General features: G+C 43.3%; 1 protein-coding gene across 1 annotated transcript in view; it reads left to right on the top strand.

Annotated features, from left to right (window-relative positions):
* Nucleotides 1-18,016, top strand: part of ptpn4a (protein tyrosine phosphatase non-receptor type 4a) — a 69,817-nt gene that overhangs the window by 11,097 nt on the left and 40,704 nt on the right. Inside the window, exon 2 of the mRNA XM_085383954.1 lies at nt 15,893-16,047. Coding sequence (XP_085240080.1) covers nt 15,910-16,047 — 138 coding nt within the window. The 5' untranslated portion in view covers nt 15,893-15,909. The remainder of the gene's footprint in view (nt 1-15,892; nt 16,048-18,016) is intronic.

Genomic DNA, 18,016 nt, shown 5'->3' on the forward strand with positions numbered 1-18,016 from the left:
CACTTCACGGCTCAGTTGCTGCTGTTCCCACTCACTTTCACATTGTTATCGTACCGCTAACACCTGATTGAGGAATAATTTATATATAATTTCAGCAATTTAAGCCTACGAGGCAGCCTCTGGCCATCCACAGTCCAGTTTCATTGACCTAATGCTGTGTTTCTGTCATTTTGGCTTGAGCAGAGCTAAACTGTTAGTGAGCTGGGACTTTTAGGGAGGGCTGAAAGCACACCGCAGTAAAGTAAAGGGATGTTATTGGTTAGAAAAATGAGGCACGAGAGCTTTTTAAAAGTAAAGGTTTTATCCCAGTTTTCTTGTTTTCAGGATCATAATTTAAATTTGATGAAACGCCTCCGTATAGATACTTTGCAAAGAGCTAATAAAAAGCTAAAGTTGTCAGATTATAACCAGTTTGGAAAGTACAGCTTCCCATATTTTATTTTATCTATTTAGTTATTTACATGGACTCTTGAGGAAAAATCCCTTGTCTCCCGATTCTGCACATTCATATGCAGAGATCTGTTTCTGCAAATTAAGCTTGGTAGTAAATCTATGAAAACAGATTGAGGCTATAGCGAGCGATTTCCATTTAATCCTAATTGTTTGCATTGGTGCAATTCTGTGCAACTGCCAAACAAGGCAACAGGTCAACACTCGTCACCGGAGAGTTTGAAGGGCTGCTGAGTCAGCCTCACGCTTTACATAAAGGCTGCTGAGTGTACGCGGCTCTGTGCGGCTTCATTTCAACAAAAGGAAGTCTCGTGTCTGCGACGGTCGAATGATGTTACTGTGAGCCGCTTTAGACAAAAGCACGTGTGCCGCATGTATGCAATTTATCGACTGCGCTCGTCATTTGTTAGCAGTGTTGCGACTCATCCTGCTAAAAGACACCAATGTAACTGTGGTCAAACACTTTGCTGCTGTTTAAACCCTCCTCAGAATACCATTAAACCCAGATGGTGTTGAAATTTGGACGTATATCGGTTAAATTTTAAGTGTGTGTGTGTGTGTGTGGAGAGAAAGCTAAACAAAATGGACAGCCATAGCCTGAGAGAAAAATGTGTGTGTCAGATTTGAGAATGAGAGGATCGAGAGAACATGAGAACAAGCGTGTGTGAGTGAGAGAGAAGCCAGCCTCGCTGCTATTTTCTGGGGCAGGCCATCAGGTTGCGAGGCAGCAGGGAGGGATAATAACAGAAGCTGTTACATTCTTGTGGTTTCTCTGATTTCAGCATGAGGCAGGGGGCTGGCTCCGGCTGACTCATGGCCGCTCTGCCCGCTCTTTCTCTTTCGGCCTCTCTGCCAGCACTGGAGCCTCTAGCCAGAGGACAATACATGACATTTCGTCACTTTAATCTCAGACATGTTAATTACAGGACCATAAATCTGAGCTTTTTTTGCAACTCCCCTGAGCAGAAACCTACCGACTGATTAAAACTGGCTAAGCTTCCACTTCCACGGTGAGCGGTGGCAGTAATTTCTCTTTATGGTTTGGTTGTTCAGGCTTGTTGCTCGGGCTGATTAAAGGCTGATTTTTAGTGGCTGCAGCTGAGGACAAGCCCCTTATTTAGATATTAGGTATCCTAGGATATGACTGTTCGTGTTTCGTTTGTATTGATCTTTAGAGGAGCTGGTAAATTGTTTTATGTACCCTTTGTACCCTTTTATGTACCTAGATTGACACTGAGCTGTGTGTGGTTGTTGGATGTGAGTCAGAATCGTAGAGCTGAGGCTTTACTGAACAAGCTAGAAAAACAAAACCACAGTCATGTGTTCGTATGGATTAAAGCCAGTCCTTCTACATATTAAAAAAAACAGATGTGCATCCTTTTTGGGACATTACATTTCAGACGCTAAGATCTTAAATCATTAGCGGCCTTTAAAAACCCATCGGAAATGATATGATGCCTCTTTGAAGTCATGTGTTTTTAGATGCTTGGTTGCTTTCAGAACCGTTTTTTGTCATTTCTCTTGTGCAACAGCTTCGCTCTGAAGTTGAAGCTCATTTTTAGGATCCGACATCTAAGTATCAGGTTGCACTCTTTTTGTGAAATCAAATAAATGCGGGGCAGGTTAAATCGAGTGCTCTTTTACTCTTTTTCGTACGTCAGGCGTGCATCGCAATACTCGGATCAGTGACACGGCTGCAGCTTTATTGTCGCACAGTATTCCACATCAAACCCGAGCGAGTGCCGTCTGAAGGCTGTCCCTACTGCGTCAGGACATTTACAGTTCACTGGTTTGAGCGATGCTAGCAGAAATAAAAATTCAGGGGAAAAAACTCGCTGCTTGCAGATTTGGATCAGCTGTTTGAGTTTAGCACATAAGCATGCGTCACATTTTTTTCTGCAAAGCAGATTGTGGCCTGAAAGGCGGCTCATCCACACAAAAATTCAAACTAAAGCACCTCAGGAGATGCAAAAAAAGGCAACAAATTGCTGTCTCAGTATTTTTTCACCAGCAGCTAACCTTATTTTTTAAAGCGTGGCAACATTTTACAGGCTCTGAGGTGACTGTCAGGTAGGCCCACGCTTTCCTGTTTTGGCCCTGTTTACCAACCGCAATGTGTTCCACCCACCTCCATCTCTTCATCTTCACCTCTTCATACAAGCCGTGGTGGAGAGACATCCCCTAACACCTCTCCCACACACATGCTTCGTGTTATTTAAGCTATATAATACATTCAAACAAGCTGTTTAATCATCAACACTGCTTTTGAATCACATCTTCCGCTCGAATTGGCCGTATCGCAGCAGAGCCTTTGGCTGTTTTTCGGCGGATCGAAATAGTTTGAAGTTCTTTATGATCTCCCCCAAGCCCACATATATTTAAATTACCTTTAAGGTTTTGTGTCTTCAGCGCTTACCGTAGGACTAGCCACAGCCCGGCCTGTTGTCACCTGTCTTCACATTGAGTTCGAAAGCCTAAACCACAGCACTCGAAGGACAAAACCATTCTCATGTAAATGTAACGTAGCATGCAGAGGACATCCTGAATTTGTGCACGTGGATGTATACACACACACCAGAAACCACGAACAGAAGCTCAAGCTAAAGGTGTTTAGCTCAGAAGTGCACGTATGTGATAAAAAAAACCTCTGAGATGTTTTAAAGACTGCATGGAAGATCTTGCTTGCATGTCCCTCTGTTTCACACTGTTGGCCATCACTGCAACAAAGAGGCGAGTGGAAGTGTTTCACTTTACCTAATTTTTGTGCCCTTGTTTGATTTAAGCCTGTGTCTGCAGAGAAGCATAGACAGTAGATGCACAGCAGTAGTTGGTGCTGAGGACTGCGGCTGCACTCATCTTTCTTTGTAAATTCTAGCGAATGCAGAACAGGCTAAATGAAGCACCGTTTAACCCGAGTTTGTGAAACCCGGTTTGAGGTTGTTGTGCATTAGGCCAGGCCACAGCTGAGTGACACAAGGCATGCACATCTGCACTCACATCCCAATTTCAAGCTTTTTCCTTTGGTGCCATCGCTGCGTCGCGACAGGGTGACAGGCGAGATGGCAGAGTGTAGTTTGGAGCATTCGACTGGTGTCCTCAAGAAATAAAGAGTATTATTCATGTTATTTACATTATTTATATGCAGATGTTTAATTTGCATGCACATCATCAGGGTGGGCTCAGTATCAGCAGAGCCCCCATCGTAGCGCTTGTTTTTACAGCATGACCTAATGGTGTGGCTGGATTTTGTGCTTCTCACCTTTGTGTTTGTAAATGAAATGCATGCTGCGGGGGGTTAGGCCTGTATGTTTGGGTTTGAAATGCTAGTGCATGTTAGTGCAAGAGTCAGCCGTTCTGAAGGTTTTGCATTAAAGCAGCAGGTGTTTTGTTTTTAATGCGGTGTGCTTGGGAATAAGGAGAAAAAGGAGTGGTTGTGTGGATGCACATATATGCACTTACGCTACCTGGCTTGTTTTGCATTAATATCCATTTTGGCTGTTTATGTGCTGATGTTTGTATGTTTGCTGCATTTGCATAATTTGGTGTGGTGAGAATCCTCTAGGTCCAGGTTTGCATAAATCTTTAGGGCCTTTTGTCTCTTTTGTAATAGGACCTTAATAACTCATTAACTGTGGGGGGGGAATGATCCTGCACACTGATAATATGATATTATGGTCACATTTCGGTAAAGCTGCCGTAATAGTTGCAGAAACGTCCAGTGTTGCATCTAAAGGCTGTGCTCAGTGCAAAAAGCCTTTTCCTGTTTTCTGAGCTGCCTTTGTGTCATTTTGAATGTCAGCCGCTGTTTAATTAAGTTCTCAGCAAGGAGCAAAAATAAAACATGCGCATCTTCTTGGAGAAAAGGCTGGAGTAGTGTAAGGGGACACCTCTAATAAAGAGGTGGTTTGAACTTTGATGAGATGAGTAGTGACTGGTTTGGTGTTTGACTGTTTTGACCTGAGCAGCTACAGCTTCTGAGAATAGAGTACAGGCTCGTCCCGAGGGTGACGGGGAGTAAGTGAATCATGTCGTTTTCCTGACTGTCACATGCCGTCCCGTCTGAGAGGCTGACACATTATGTTAGTTCCTAGCTGACAAAGAAAAATCCCGTGCCTCAGGCTGACTCCTCACATCTGCGTTTTCATTTACAAAGTGGTATTTGAAAACAAAACTATCGCCACCTACACGACCATTTTAACACCGTTTTAGGATTAATCCCAGCTCTGCAAAGCTTTGCAGACCCACATGTATGTGTTTTGGCTATCTGCTGTTACTGAGGGTCAGAAATATGTGGAGCGACCGGTAATATGGGCGACTCTCGTTCATGGTGTTTATGTTAGCTCTGCACGTGCTGCAGTCGCCATAGACCAACAATGAGTTTGTTTTTAACAGGTTTGACTGAACTGCAGCCATTTTTTCGTTTTATGCTGGCCTTCTTGTTAACGTCTACAGGAACATGTTTGTTTGTTTTTTAACTTTTTCAAGTCTATCATAGGCTTTATATTTTAGCATGGATCTATCTTTATATTTTACATGCTATAGTGCCATAGCTGGGAGCATTTTAAGTTGTTATACATCAGTACAACCGTTATATCCCAAATTTCAATAATACGCCTGCATAAAGTCCATAGTAACTGCATAGCTTGCAAAAAAGTGCAGTAAACTACAAAAAACGTTTTTGTTTTTTTACACTTATTTCTAGTAAGAGAAATTTCAGAGGTGTAACCCTTAAAATTGTAAATGCAAAAAAGTTGCCCAAAATAGTTTCCAACCACAGGAAATTCATTTTGAGTGTCTTTATAGTTTCGTTTTTGAGATACACCAATTTTTATAAAATGCAGGAAAAACAAAAACAAATATTATTGTACACAATTTGCAAAAAAAACAGCATGTTCATCAAAATAAAACAAAATAAACTATTTGCAACAGTGAAATTAAGCCTCTCAGAAACTATACAGAAAGGCTTAAAGTCAAACGTGACTTTTACAAACACCAGTAAACCTTTGAAAGGTCACTTCCAGTTTTTGCAGATAATGGCAGACATGCGATAGTTCGCACTGACGTAGGAAGTACTATTAACAGCTGATCGAATTGCGTGTTTCAGGACGATTATGTTTTAGTTGTTGGCAGCGCTTTTTACGCGATTTTTGCAAAGCCACATGTGGGAGGAAACTGCGACCTGGGACAAGTTGAATGCATGATATGTAAGTGCAGCTCTGGTTTTATGTGCAAAAGAAATTATTGCGCTAGCTTATGTGGTTGCAGTTGTACCGGGATTTAAAAGTAGTTACACAAATTGGAGCGTGCCCGCTCCGATGGGCTTAGGATTTGAATATTTACCAAAAAAAGAGATTTTACCTGCCTCCAAATGAATATCTTGGAATATGTTTTTACTTCCATGACTTACTTTGAGGCAGTTTCCACTTTAATGAGTCAAAGATCTGCCCACTAACAGCTTCACACTACAGTATTTTGTGTTTTTGGACAAAAGCTGCTTTCGCACGATCAGAGCATCGGAGCACTTAATGCTGCATCTGTTCATGTTTTCAATGTATGCATGTTGTTGGAATTTGAGCTGAAGTTGTCATGTGAAGATATTTTCAGATGCAGCACAAACAAATATGTTCAGACGTGTGTCAGCTTAATTGTTGTGGCAGCAGAGTTTGGTGATGAGGCCACAGACGCACACGGTTCAGATAATCTCACACTGCTTATACATAAAGAGCCTGCTCCTGTCTACTGTAGTGTGCTTGGCTTCTAGCGGGGTTTCTGCACCTTAATGCAGAGAGGCTGATTAACTTACAGCTTATTGACTCCACAGACTGTTAAACACACACTCGCTTACAGGACCAGATTCAGGGAACGGGGTTCAGCTTGGCACAGAGACACGGTGAATGTCAGCGGTGGTTTTACTGATATCAACATTAGATGCTTGTAGTTTGCTTATTTACTCATTTATATTTCAATGCTTTTGGGTGTGGAGATGTGTTGAGCTGTGTTTGCCACTTAAATCACTGGGATCTTTCGAAGGATTGTGCGAAGTGCTGCATTGTCACTGAGCTAATCTATCTGCCTTGCAGCAGGAGGGCGTGCGCTTGCTATAGAACACCTGGCCTCCCTGCTGGTGGGGCAGGAATGTGCAGGGTTGGGGTGGATGCAGGTGGAAATTTGCAGAGTGTTCAGAAACCGACCCCGGTTGCACGTAAAGGCGCCGGCGTCAGCAGGAAAGGAGAAATGTGCAGCTTTAATCAGACCTGCATCTCTCTCTCTCTCTCTCGTGTGTGTGAGAATATTACTGCACAGAGGGCCTGCTGTTGTATAAACAGGGGCCCTCCCCTCTCACATTCTCAGTCCAAACTTTCCGTGGTGTGTTTAAAACATCAGTGACCACTCTGACAAACCCTAAGTGGTATTTTATTGTTGTCCAGCTAATTCATTAGTGCCGGTGACAGACAAATGTGGTCTTTACATCACCCACTCCTGGCTTATCTCCATTGACTTCCTGTATGTGTTTACAATTGATTTTGTGGATCTGTTTTAAAGCGACACCTGCGTCTGGCCCCGAGCCTCAGAGCACAAACGATGACCCGGCGTGATCCAGTCTGCAGCCGTACAGCCTGAGGTGCCCTTTTATGGCCCTTATATCTCCTTTTATTCTAGTTTCCTTCCATATTTTCCTGTTTTAATATTTTTATCTTTATCCGTTTTTAATGCATTGTTTTGTTGTCTTTTCTTCCGCGCTGTTTTTTGGACCCGTCCTTCAACTTTTGCTCGTCTGTTGTTAAGATTGTTTGCTTTTCACCTGTTCATTTAGTAACACCTGTGCTAATGAAATCAGTTTTTAACCACGTGTAGGATATTTGTTGGCATTGTTTCAGTAATTTTCTCACACAGAAATGCTGCTGTGTATGTGATGAACATTATGAATAGATGAATGATTATTTGCACTGTTAGCTAAAAGCAGGAAACCTCAAACCTGAGATAGTCGCCACTGATACCATTGCAAAAATAACAAAATGCGACGTGTGTGTGCATGACAAGAAGAAGAGAACCCCAGGTGTGAATGTCTACTGTAATTCATTTATTTCTTTTACCGTACTCAGACTATGACATGTTTTATTTCTCCTCAATATTTTAAGAAAGTATTCAGTGTGCACTTTACAGATGCAGATGTGTTCACGGCTGTTATTTGTCTTATTATTTGTCTCCAGGCCTTGAAGAGTGCCGTAGTTGAAGCTAAATGTTGTTTTGCAGACAAATCAAGTGGACAGGATGTGCTGCTTTTGTGCATTTGTGGTGGAACGACCACTGTTTTGCAACCTTTCTTTATTCCAGCGCAGCTGTTGAGATTAATCTGTCCTCAAATAACTCACAGTGATGCAACACAGAGAGTAGATGTTACTCGCTCACACAGTTAGCTCTTCTCTTAGCAGAAAATGCACGTTAGCGGCTTCTAAAGGGGAGACGGTGGCGCCAATAACTCGGGAAAAGAAGCAGAAGAGAAGCGAGAAGTGAAAGATGGAAGAGCCAATGGGAGAGGGGAGGTTGTGAAGACGATGACATTATAATAAATCTAATAGGACGATGAGATGTCACTCGAGATGCTTGGAGAGACGAGGACTGCAGCGGGAGAACGAGTTGAGAAGTCTCCTCTGTGTTATCTTTGATTCAGCAGGAATCTGTGACAGGTGTTGGCTTTTATCAATGGCTCTGTGTGTGTTTGTGTGCAGAAGTAAATGGCTGCTCTCTGGCACTGATGACTGTAATTTGCATAATGGACTCACGCTCCATACTGACACTTAAAGTCAGGATGAAGAGGAGGCGAAGAAGAAGAAAAGTCAGGGATTTAGTATCAAAGATTATCGGAATGTTTCTGCATTGTTTGGAAAATCGGATTCACAAATTTAGGATTTATTCTTAAATTCATTAGAAGGAAGTTGCTCAGTTACTGCTCCGCCCTCATGCAGTAACTGGTGGACTTGCAATAATAACAGTAATGCTGTGATTTATACTATGAAGAGACTTGAATGCTTCAGTACTAACGAGGTAAATTACATGTATGTTAACAGTGCTCCTCATTAAACTGGTGCAGTTCTGGAGGATAACGTTTTATTCGCTTTTTCTACGTCAGTCTTGTTTCGATCACATTGCCCGTGCACACAGCTGGGACTGACTCTGCAATTTTTAAATAATGTCATATATAAAAACGCTCATGTGCAAATAAACGTGCGCCCACTGTGTGACGCTCTGGGGAGTCCTTCATCTGTTTGGACCCAAACTCCAGTCGGCGAGCGGTGATCCTTCTCCCGCTCCTCAGTGACCCCCTGAATGGACGGGCAGAGCAGGTTAGCAGCAGCTGGATCGAATGTTAAAGTGTAAAATATTCCTGGGGAGGTAAACCATTTTAAAAAAGTGAACAGACTCTGCTAGTTCGCCTTAATAATTACACGCAAATTACATCTAAATGTTTTTATATGAGAAGTATTGGGCATGACTTTCCCATTTTTGATAGTTCTAATTATTGTTGATTGCCTAACACTCGACCTTTAACACTCGGCTTTACTGACTGAATGACCTCGTTTTATCCTTTTGGCAAAAACCTATTAAAATATGTTTTTATTGTTATTAATTTAGTAGGTTTTCTGTAATCGCGTTGCCCCGGGGCTCGGTAGGAACGTTTAATTCAGCGGTTTCTCATTCCTGTCTCAGGAGCAGGTTATTTTCCTCTTTTTCTTTCTTGTAACTACAGGTGAAAGTGCACAACTGATGTGTGAATCTTCAAATGGAGCTCGTGATCTCAAAGGCATTTTGTGAGGTTTAAATGCGAAACGCTGAATCTCTGTTAGCTCGACTAAAATCACAAGTGCTTCCTTTTTCATCAGAAAGCTTTAGTGTTGCTGAAAGTCTGTGTCGTGTCAGGTTATTTAATATAATTCAGTGATGAAATATCGAGTGTGAAAGAAGTTAATAAGAACTGAAGCGGTCAGGAAGCTCCAAAATATAAATAACTTTGGTTTTTGGTTTCTATGAGATGCTCTCTGCGCAGCAGATTTGTTTGCTCTAATTATATTTTTACGTTTTCATACAATCTGTAACGTGTGAATCCTTAAACGTGTGTCTGCTTTAACTGTGCTCCGTGCTCCATACGTAAAATGAAATTTCCCCCTCTCAGGCTGTTATTGCTCTTTGGTTTTGTAGCACACGTTGGTGCACTTGTGTTGAAATGCCCGATGAAGTGCTTCTGGAAAGCTGAGAACTAGAATGGACGGTGTCGTTTTTCTAATCAATGCAGTCGGGCCGGCTGAGTCAGGATTTTCATTCATGCTCTCCGAGAGGTTTATTCCACAAGGGCTCGGTAAGGTTCAAGCAGAGGTCTGCAGACGTTTGCAACTCTGCACGGCTGAATGATGATGGGTTTGAGACCAAAGGGGGCAGAAACGGAACCGGACATTTATAGTTTATAGTTTGCACAGTTGATTTGATTTACTGAATCTGTGGATTAGCAGTGTCTGTTACAGGCAAACTGAACGCGTGCAACACAAAGTCTGACTTGGCTCTGGTACTGCTCAGAGTTGCTGTTATAAATGATATTCTAGCTTCTTGTTGGGTCTTCATACATCTCTCTTCTCAAGGTTATTTGCTGCCTCAGCTTTCTCGCCTCGACTGGCCCGAGTTTTTGGACTCCCAGACTATCAGAGACGCGCAACAGCCCGATGCTGTTGCTGCCCTAAAATCACAAGTGGTTCCTACATAGAAGAAGTAAAATCAAAGGGTTCATAGTGGTGATCTGATGGGGGAGAAGGGAAAGGATGTAAGACCTGGTATAGGAAGTGTTTTTCTGTCTTAATGCCAAACAATAGTTTATTTCCTCATGTTTATTTGTATAGCACCAAATAAAAACAGCAGTTGCATGAAGGTGCAGGTGAAACCCTCCAGTGTTCAACCGAGTGCTGTGCCACTCGTTCTTATTCTGATTGAAATCGTCCACGAGGGCTTTAAAGTAGTTTTTCTAATCATTTATAATGAAAACGGAAATCGCAGGCTGTCTACAAACACGCACGCGCAGTGGCACACATCTGTAATTGACCACCTGTTTGTGTATGACCTAGTTTACGCTGTGCTGTGAAGCTGTTATGCACAATTCCTTTGGGATTCCTAACTGCAAGCCTCTTATTTCAACGTAGCAGTTCCTTTGAAGGAATCGGGATTATAAATAGAAATGTAAAAGGCAAGCAGAGTTCAGCTGTGAGCCCGTATTTGAGCTGGAGCAGACGGCGCCAGTTGTGAAGCTTTCGCTTTGAGGACTTCGGCGACACTAGTATAAATAAGAGGCACGGGGAAGGACGGTGCTTCAGCCCTGTTGGGATCTGCTTTATTATGTACACAAGTGGTGTGCATGCTAATAACAGCAGAGCCATGTATACAATGTGGAGCAAAGGTGATACTTTGGTCACTTTTGCCTGAATGTGGGTAAATGCTCAGTTGTTGGTGAGCCGACTCACTGAACAGAGACCTGGCGATTGTGTGGCAGCACTCAAAGCTCAAATTTATGCAGCTGCTATTAAAAAAAAATCATAATGAAGCTGGACAAACGAGGTAAAATTGGGACATTGGAGCCGGGTGTGCTTGCAGATGCAGAGAGGATGTTGGGAACTGCTCTGTGTGGAGAACGAGAGAGAAGAGAGACACAAACCTACAGAAGAAATCATGAAACGCAGCTTTAAACTAGAATGACCGAAATGCCCAGCCCGATCTTCGCATTAGATAAGTCTGTTTGTGTGTGCATGCTAATATCAGCATGTTTATATATGCGTTTACATTAAAGGCTCATTTTCCTGTGCATGGACAGGAAGGCTGCAGGAGCGTCTGTGTTTGCAATAAGCTGAGGGAGCCGCAGGAGCCCACCAGTGAGGGAAGCTTGAGGGTCAAGGGCCCTTGGTTAGACACACACACGCATTTCTGCCTGTTTGTTAGCTCCGCTGACTTCGGAAGCACGCTACAATAATTGCTTCCTGCAGTTCCGGAGGCTTCTCTCAGGGGAGAGTGGCTGTCCTGTCCAGCTCAGCAGAGCAAAGCTGGAAGGACCACAGCGGAGCAGAAAATTTCAGTACGGCGAGAACGGAAAGAGTGGAAGAGGAAACGGTGTAGTAGGACAGGAAAGAGATGAATAAGGAGGAAGAAACTTTTAAAAACCTAAAGAAAAACAAATGAGCTTAATCTATTATCCAGTTAGTCGACTCATTGATCCATACCACGAATACTACTCAGACAAATTACTTTATCTATGTGCAACACTTTTAACTGTTCCTTCTATACGCCAAGGGCTGCAACCCCGGCAGATGGCTTTCTGTCACTCTGTGACAGGAAGTTGTAAAGAAGCCAGGTAAAAGCAAGCTGCACCACCCTGCATGGTCCTGCAGCACTGTAAAGATGGAAAATGGACTGAACAGCAGACGAATGGAGCGACGTGTAGCCACATCCTGCACAGACATGGATGCTAAGGCTGATGCTTATGTCATAGCAACACTATGCAAACTAATCTAGTATGATATGTTTGAGATGCTGTGCACGAAGGCACCGATTAACCAGTTTAGACTGTTTAAGTGGGTTCCTACTTTTATACTAGTTGACCGGTTAACTAATGAGCACCTCCAGTTTAATCCATCCAGTCCTCAACTGTGTCCAGATTCTGTGTGTGGCTCAGGCTGAAAATAAGCCTGCTCGCTGTGGCGGCTCAGAAGACAAAATAAAAGCACTGTTGTGAAAGGAAGCAGGCACGATAATTGTTTTATCTCTTTTATCTCGTTTTCCTAATCCATGGAGGCCACAATTTTAATTGAATAGACATTTCGATTAATTGCGTCACTCTAGTAAAAGTTCATGAGAACAAATCGAATGAGATAAAACCTTGATGAAAATCATTCTTGACAAACTATTTTCATTTATATTTCAAACAATGGTTTTATGCCGGACTTTAAACTGATCATTAAAGCTCTCAGGCTCAGGTAGGTAACGTGAAAACGTGATTCAATGGTTGCAGACAGGATGGGATCATCCTGTCTGCAGTTTTGAAATTGTCTTCATGTGGATAAGCAGAGGAACGTTAAGACAGGAAAAGGGCAGGGCAAGGCGATACAGCCTGTGGAGTGTGTGTGTGTGTTTATCCCACAGCTCGTCCTCGGAGAGAGCCAGCGATAGGAGCACATTGCTCCGTCCCTCCCTCCCTTCTGCATGGCTTCATCCCTGCATCCGTCTCCCTGCTCTATTCGCTCTGTTTCCCAAGCTCGCAGCGCTGTGGCTGGCATCATCGCGCATGCTTGGCCACGTCTGAGGCCAGCGTGCTCGTTCCGCTGGCAGAATATACCGATCCCACCAGGAGCACCTACAGCACGACCAGCTCTGCATCTTGCAGCACTTTGTGCTCTGATGCTGTGGCAGTTCTTGCCCAGGAAATTGTGAGCGGACGTGGTAAACCGTGACCCACTGATGTGATTAAGACCGATACAGACTGATGTCTTTGTGTGATCAGTTTGGTTACTGTGACATCATAAACAATCAGCTTGCTGCACATTGTAGCTTCTTTTTCCTCGATAGGCTAATGCTTTGCTAGTTCTTCTGAGATTGTTACTGAACATCAGAGATAAATTTATGAATTTAAAAATTCTTTGTAATTAAGTAGCTGGAGGCATTACATACATGTTCCGGTTTAAGATGTCAGTAAACGGTAAGTAGGCACAAGAGATCGCGCTTCTGGGTTTGGTCAGATCTTCTGGGATGGCAGAGGCGGTTGTGCTTTTGAATCGTATAATTTTGAAATTGTTATCAAAGACATGCCTTTCTTTATCTTTGCATGGAGGAGGGGAGCAAAGGGCAATGAGTTAACTGAAACTAAAATAATAAATGGATATTTTTCACCAGCCTGTCATTGAACAGAGGAGTTTGACAGTGTGAGAAATGCTTAGCTGGAGTTTCTGAGGTTTCCCTGTTAGTTCAGTGAAGGCGAGATGCTTTTGAATCCACACTTTGCATATTTTATGTTTGTATTAAACACCTGCAGCGTCATGCTGTCTGCAAACACGATAGCTATAATTTGACTTATATCCACCAAGGTCTTCAAGTCAGCTTAATGATTAAAAAAATGACCAAAAGAAAAAACACCTCATAGCTTGAGCTTGTGTATTGAAGGTCAGTAGATTGATCTGATCATTTAAAACTGTGTGTCTTACTGCCAGTGTTTGGACTGATGAGATGTAGGCATATAGGGAAGGATAATGTTACAGTAACAGGTTGTAACTGTTTCAATCAAAAACATTTTTCACTTTATTACATTTACAGACATTTTACCAAAAAAGGATCCTATACATGCATGATATCCACATAAATTGTGTCAGGTATATTAAAATGAGTCTCAGCAGGGTACAATTACAAAGTTAAAGTCCATTTAAGGAGAGCCAAGAAAGCTAAATGAATATATAGAATAAACCATTGGCCCTGGTGGAGCACTTCTCATATTTTTATGCTTTCCTGAGTTGTTCTTAAGTCACTGGACATTCAGCACGATGAAGTAATATAATGTGACCACAGGGTGATAGATGCTTTCTTGAGATGTCTGTCACATGTCATTGTGTCTATTTTTGGTCTATTTTTGGATGAGGCGACTGTCAGAACTTCCTCTGTGCATATGACATATAGATTATTGTGTGTCTGTGTGTGTGAGAGGGAGAGTTTGTTAGCGGTGACCTGAAGTATAAATGTGCATTTATAGAGAGCGCACCATCTGTCAGTAGGTCATCCTGGTTTGTGCTCATGTGTAGTGATGAGCAGCTCGGAGAGCTCTCCCCATCCACAGATCCGTCGCTACAGACACAGCAGCCCGCGATGACAGCACCGTGACCCCTGTGGGTTTGTCACATCTGCAGTCATGCTAGATGACCTAAAAGTAAAAAAGCAGGATGTGGACAGGAAGGGCTTGGAGCTCATTGCAGCATCATATCATTCCTCTGTTTCATTGACCAGCCTCTGACAGACGGCTTTAACGACGACTCCAGACAGTCTGCGAGCCACCGACTTCTCATCAGAAGCTTCACAGAACTGAACTGTTACTCACTAATCGGATAATCGGACAGAAACACAGTTTATTGTAAAGGAAAAGTGAAACACTGTGGGGGAAACGGGGCCCGTCTGATTTCTCTGAAGCAGCTCAGAAAATTCAGAGTCGCTATTTCACTTGAAATTGACAAACAGGAAGCTCAGCAGCAGCAAAGGTGACGAGGTCTGCTTATCTCTTCCTGTGAAGCTCTCCAAGTTACATCGCAGGTCTCTTCTTTGTGTAAAGTGAACCAATCATCTTTTTTAAAACCCTCGGTTTGCATGGAGCATCCGTCCAGAACAAACGTGGCTTAAAGGAAAATAGAACAGCCCTGGTCTGAGATAATGAAGACTTACTCTGGATAAGAGCTGCTCTAGAATCTGAGAATATGCATCATAATGTATGAAAATCATGTGGAACAGGTGCCCGTGATCTTGTCTTTACTCTTTGAAAGAACTGTTCATCTACGGAGATTACAAACACATTTAGAGTCACGTGAAAGAGTCCTCAGCAGGGTGTAAAAGCAGAGAAATCCCACACCTTCATGTTTTACCTTCAGTCGACATCAGTGACTATAGGAGGTTTACTCATTCGTCGCTTTGTGTGAAGCAGGTCCGTCATTCGCTGCTCTAACTCTGCTGTAGCCTTCGTGTTTTTGTCTTCATGTTGGAAGTGAGAGCTGCGTCGTCCTCCTCATCAGCATCACCATCAGCAGTGTGTCTGCACAGATCACACAGTGAGAGCTGCACCTACTCAGCTGTGCTCTGCCGTCACAGGGCGCCTTTTTTGTTTTAGATAGCGGCGTGCTAACAGCGTGCTGCATTAATTCTCCCCACTAAGATTAAAACTGAATTGTTCTTTGTTTGGAAAGATACATCAGGTGTGCTGTGGTTTTTGAAGCTTGTAATAAACAGGGCAGCATGGCCCCGGTTGTTGCATTATTCTTCACTGACGAAGTCTAATTGCCTCTTAAAATAATAAAATGTGTCATCCTGGGTTGTCCCGTGAGTGTTTGAGGTGGCGGGCTGAGCCGCATCACCCTGGCAGGGAATCTGCCGCTTGCGTATTGACATTCTTTTCCCATGAAACACTCGCTCGCCGATGCTTCGACCTGCTTGCACGGGCTTGCGCGGCTGCCGTCGCTGCGTGCCGTATTGTGCATCTGTTTGTAGATGGATCGAGCCTTGAACAAAGAGGTTTTTGTCCCCTAAAGCGCACTTTAAGTTTCGTGGTGTTATGCATTCATTACAGGCAATCTTAGATCTTTGGCAGATCGGACCCTGATCGAGCCCCGTTTTGGTTTTGCTCTCACTCATCGTTTTCTCCTCTGTGCTGTGTCCTCTCTTGTTGCAGACCCTGGTAGGAGCGTGATGAGCGCGCGCTTCCGCTTGCCTGCTGGCAGATCCTACAATGTCCGGGCGACTGAGCTGGAGCGAGACAGGCAGCACACACAGGTTGTGTGCAACGTACTGCTGCTGGACAACACAGTCCAGGCCTTCAAAGTCAATGTAAGTAAACCCCCTTCAGTCCCAACCGCCTTGTTTCAATTGTGTGTGCGAGTTAAAAGCACATGGCAGAACATTACGTTTGTTTTTTGTTTGTTTTTCTTAGTGTTTTCTCAATAACACTGAAATTGTTCCCAGACAAAGACGTTAGGATGAAGACAGTGGTCTCGTCTGCTCTTTCTTTTTTTAGAATTGAAAACTTCCAGTATCAAACCCCTTCCCCTTTCTCTCAGACCAACTTTCCTACATACCTTTTTCCGTTACTGTGAATTTCCCCTCAAGCCCACCTCAGATTCATCTGAGAGTCGGTGGGGGAAAAAATCCCTTGTGTTTCGACACATCGGCAGACATTTAAAACGCAGCCCACTCTCTCTCTCTTTCTCTTGTGTTCTGATGATACTAATGGGTAGGGTTTCACTTGTCCCACTGGCTTCAGTTTGTTCCATTTCTGGCTTTGAGGTTTGATCTCAGCGGTTGATCAGTCGGTCTTTATCTCGCTTTACAAGCATTCGGTCTCACGCAGGCGAAGCTCGAGGGGAAAATAAAGCAGGGTGTCTGTAAGCGAGCGCGGTGCGTGCGCTTCAGACCAGGTGACGAGCCAGCTTGTGACTGATGTTACGGCCGTCTGTCTCGGCTCTCCGTCTGATCAAGCACCGTGACAGAGAGACACACAGTCAGTCGGGAAATTCCCTTTGAGTCACAGCGCAGTTCTTCTAATAACATCCTCTCAGACACATCACTTCCTGTTAGCGTTGAGATTTGTGTTTACTGAAAGAAAAGCACGAACGACAATATGAACATTATATCTGATGAGTGCTGATGTGATAATGAAGTCGTACTTTTTACTCTGTGCGTTAATCCACGCTACTTTGTAACTGCTCGTTCACTTCCTGTCAGTCTTGTCATGCAGATGAGTCTGAGCCACGTATGTAAAAGACCGTCTGTGTGTTCAAGCTTAGCCGAATGTGAGAACTTCAATGTAGTGTGAGCTCTGTCGGCCTCTCTGCCAGCTTCATTGATCAGGCCCCCGCAGCAGCAGTAACTTCCTGGAAGGACAAGCCATCCCGAGAGCAACAATACTTCTATTGATCCTCTCTGTGGCCGACTGGCCGTGACTCCGGCGGAGAGTGAAAATCCAGAAGCAGCCTCTTATTGTCATGGGAACCGTGGGGGCTGGTGGTGTGCGAGTGTGTGGGTTGGCTGTGGGAGGCACATGAGGGGCTTGTATTGATGATCGTATAGATGGAAAGCCGTAGGCTGAAATAATATCAGTGTAAAGTGTTATTCCAGATATTGTTGTAGCGCCGAGCGTAATTTAAATGTCATCTAAAGAAGGGTCGATGAAATTTCAAGCATCGAGCGCTTGGTTTCCATCATTTCTTGTCAGTTTTGTATTTGTTGCGCTTCAGTTTACGATGGAAAATTCAAGAAAAGCACCAACGATCAATGCGACGACTGTATTTTAGACAATAACTCAGCGAGGAGGTCAGGTATTCCGATTTACGTTCAGATATTTATTCTAACTTTTGTCTCTTAATTGCATTCATGCTGAGGCTTTTTTTTTTTTTTTAATGATTACGTTTTAATTTGTAATTTTGAGTAACTGTGGAATTGCCCTGTTTTCACATTTAGTTTGAGGAAGAAGCCTCGTTAAATGTCAATGTGTCACACTTTCATAAATTAATGAACAACAGCCCCTGGACTTACAGTTTCTGCACAGTCAGAACATTTCAGACATTATCTCTGTAGTTCTCACCTACGTAATTGAGACTCACTTAAAAACTGCCTAGCAACAACACTCAGCTTACTTAATTTTCAGGAAGAAAAATATCAGATCGCCTCCTCCTTTTCCTTCCGGCTGTTCCATCCTGCACGCCTGCACGGTGCAGGTACCAAATTTCATATTCATAGTTTGCAACCCACTGCAGAAGTAGGAGAGACCTGCCAGAGGCATTCATCGCTGAGTAATAGC

This window comes from Rhamphochromis longiceps, linkage group LG16, assembly GCF_057381845.1.
Source record: "Rhamphochromis longiceps isolate RC_006_pf linkage group LG16, R_longiceps_female_GT1.1, whole genome shotgun sequence".
NCBI lineage: Eukaryota > Metazoa > Chordata > Actinopteri > Cichliformes > Cichlidae > Rhamphochromis > Rhamphochromis longiceps.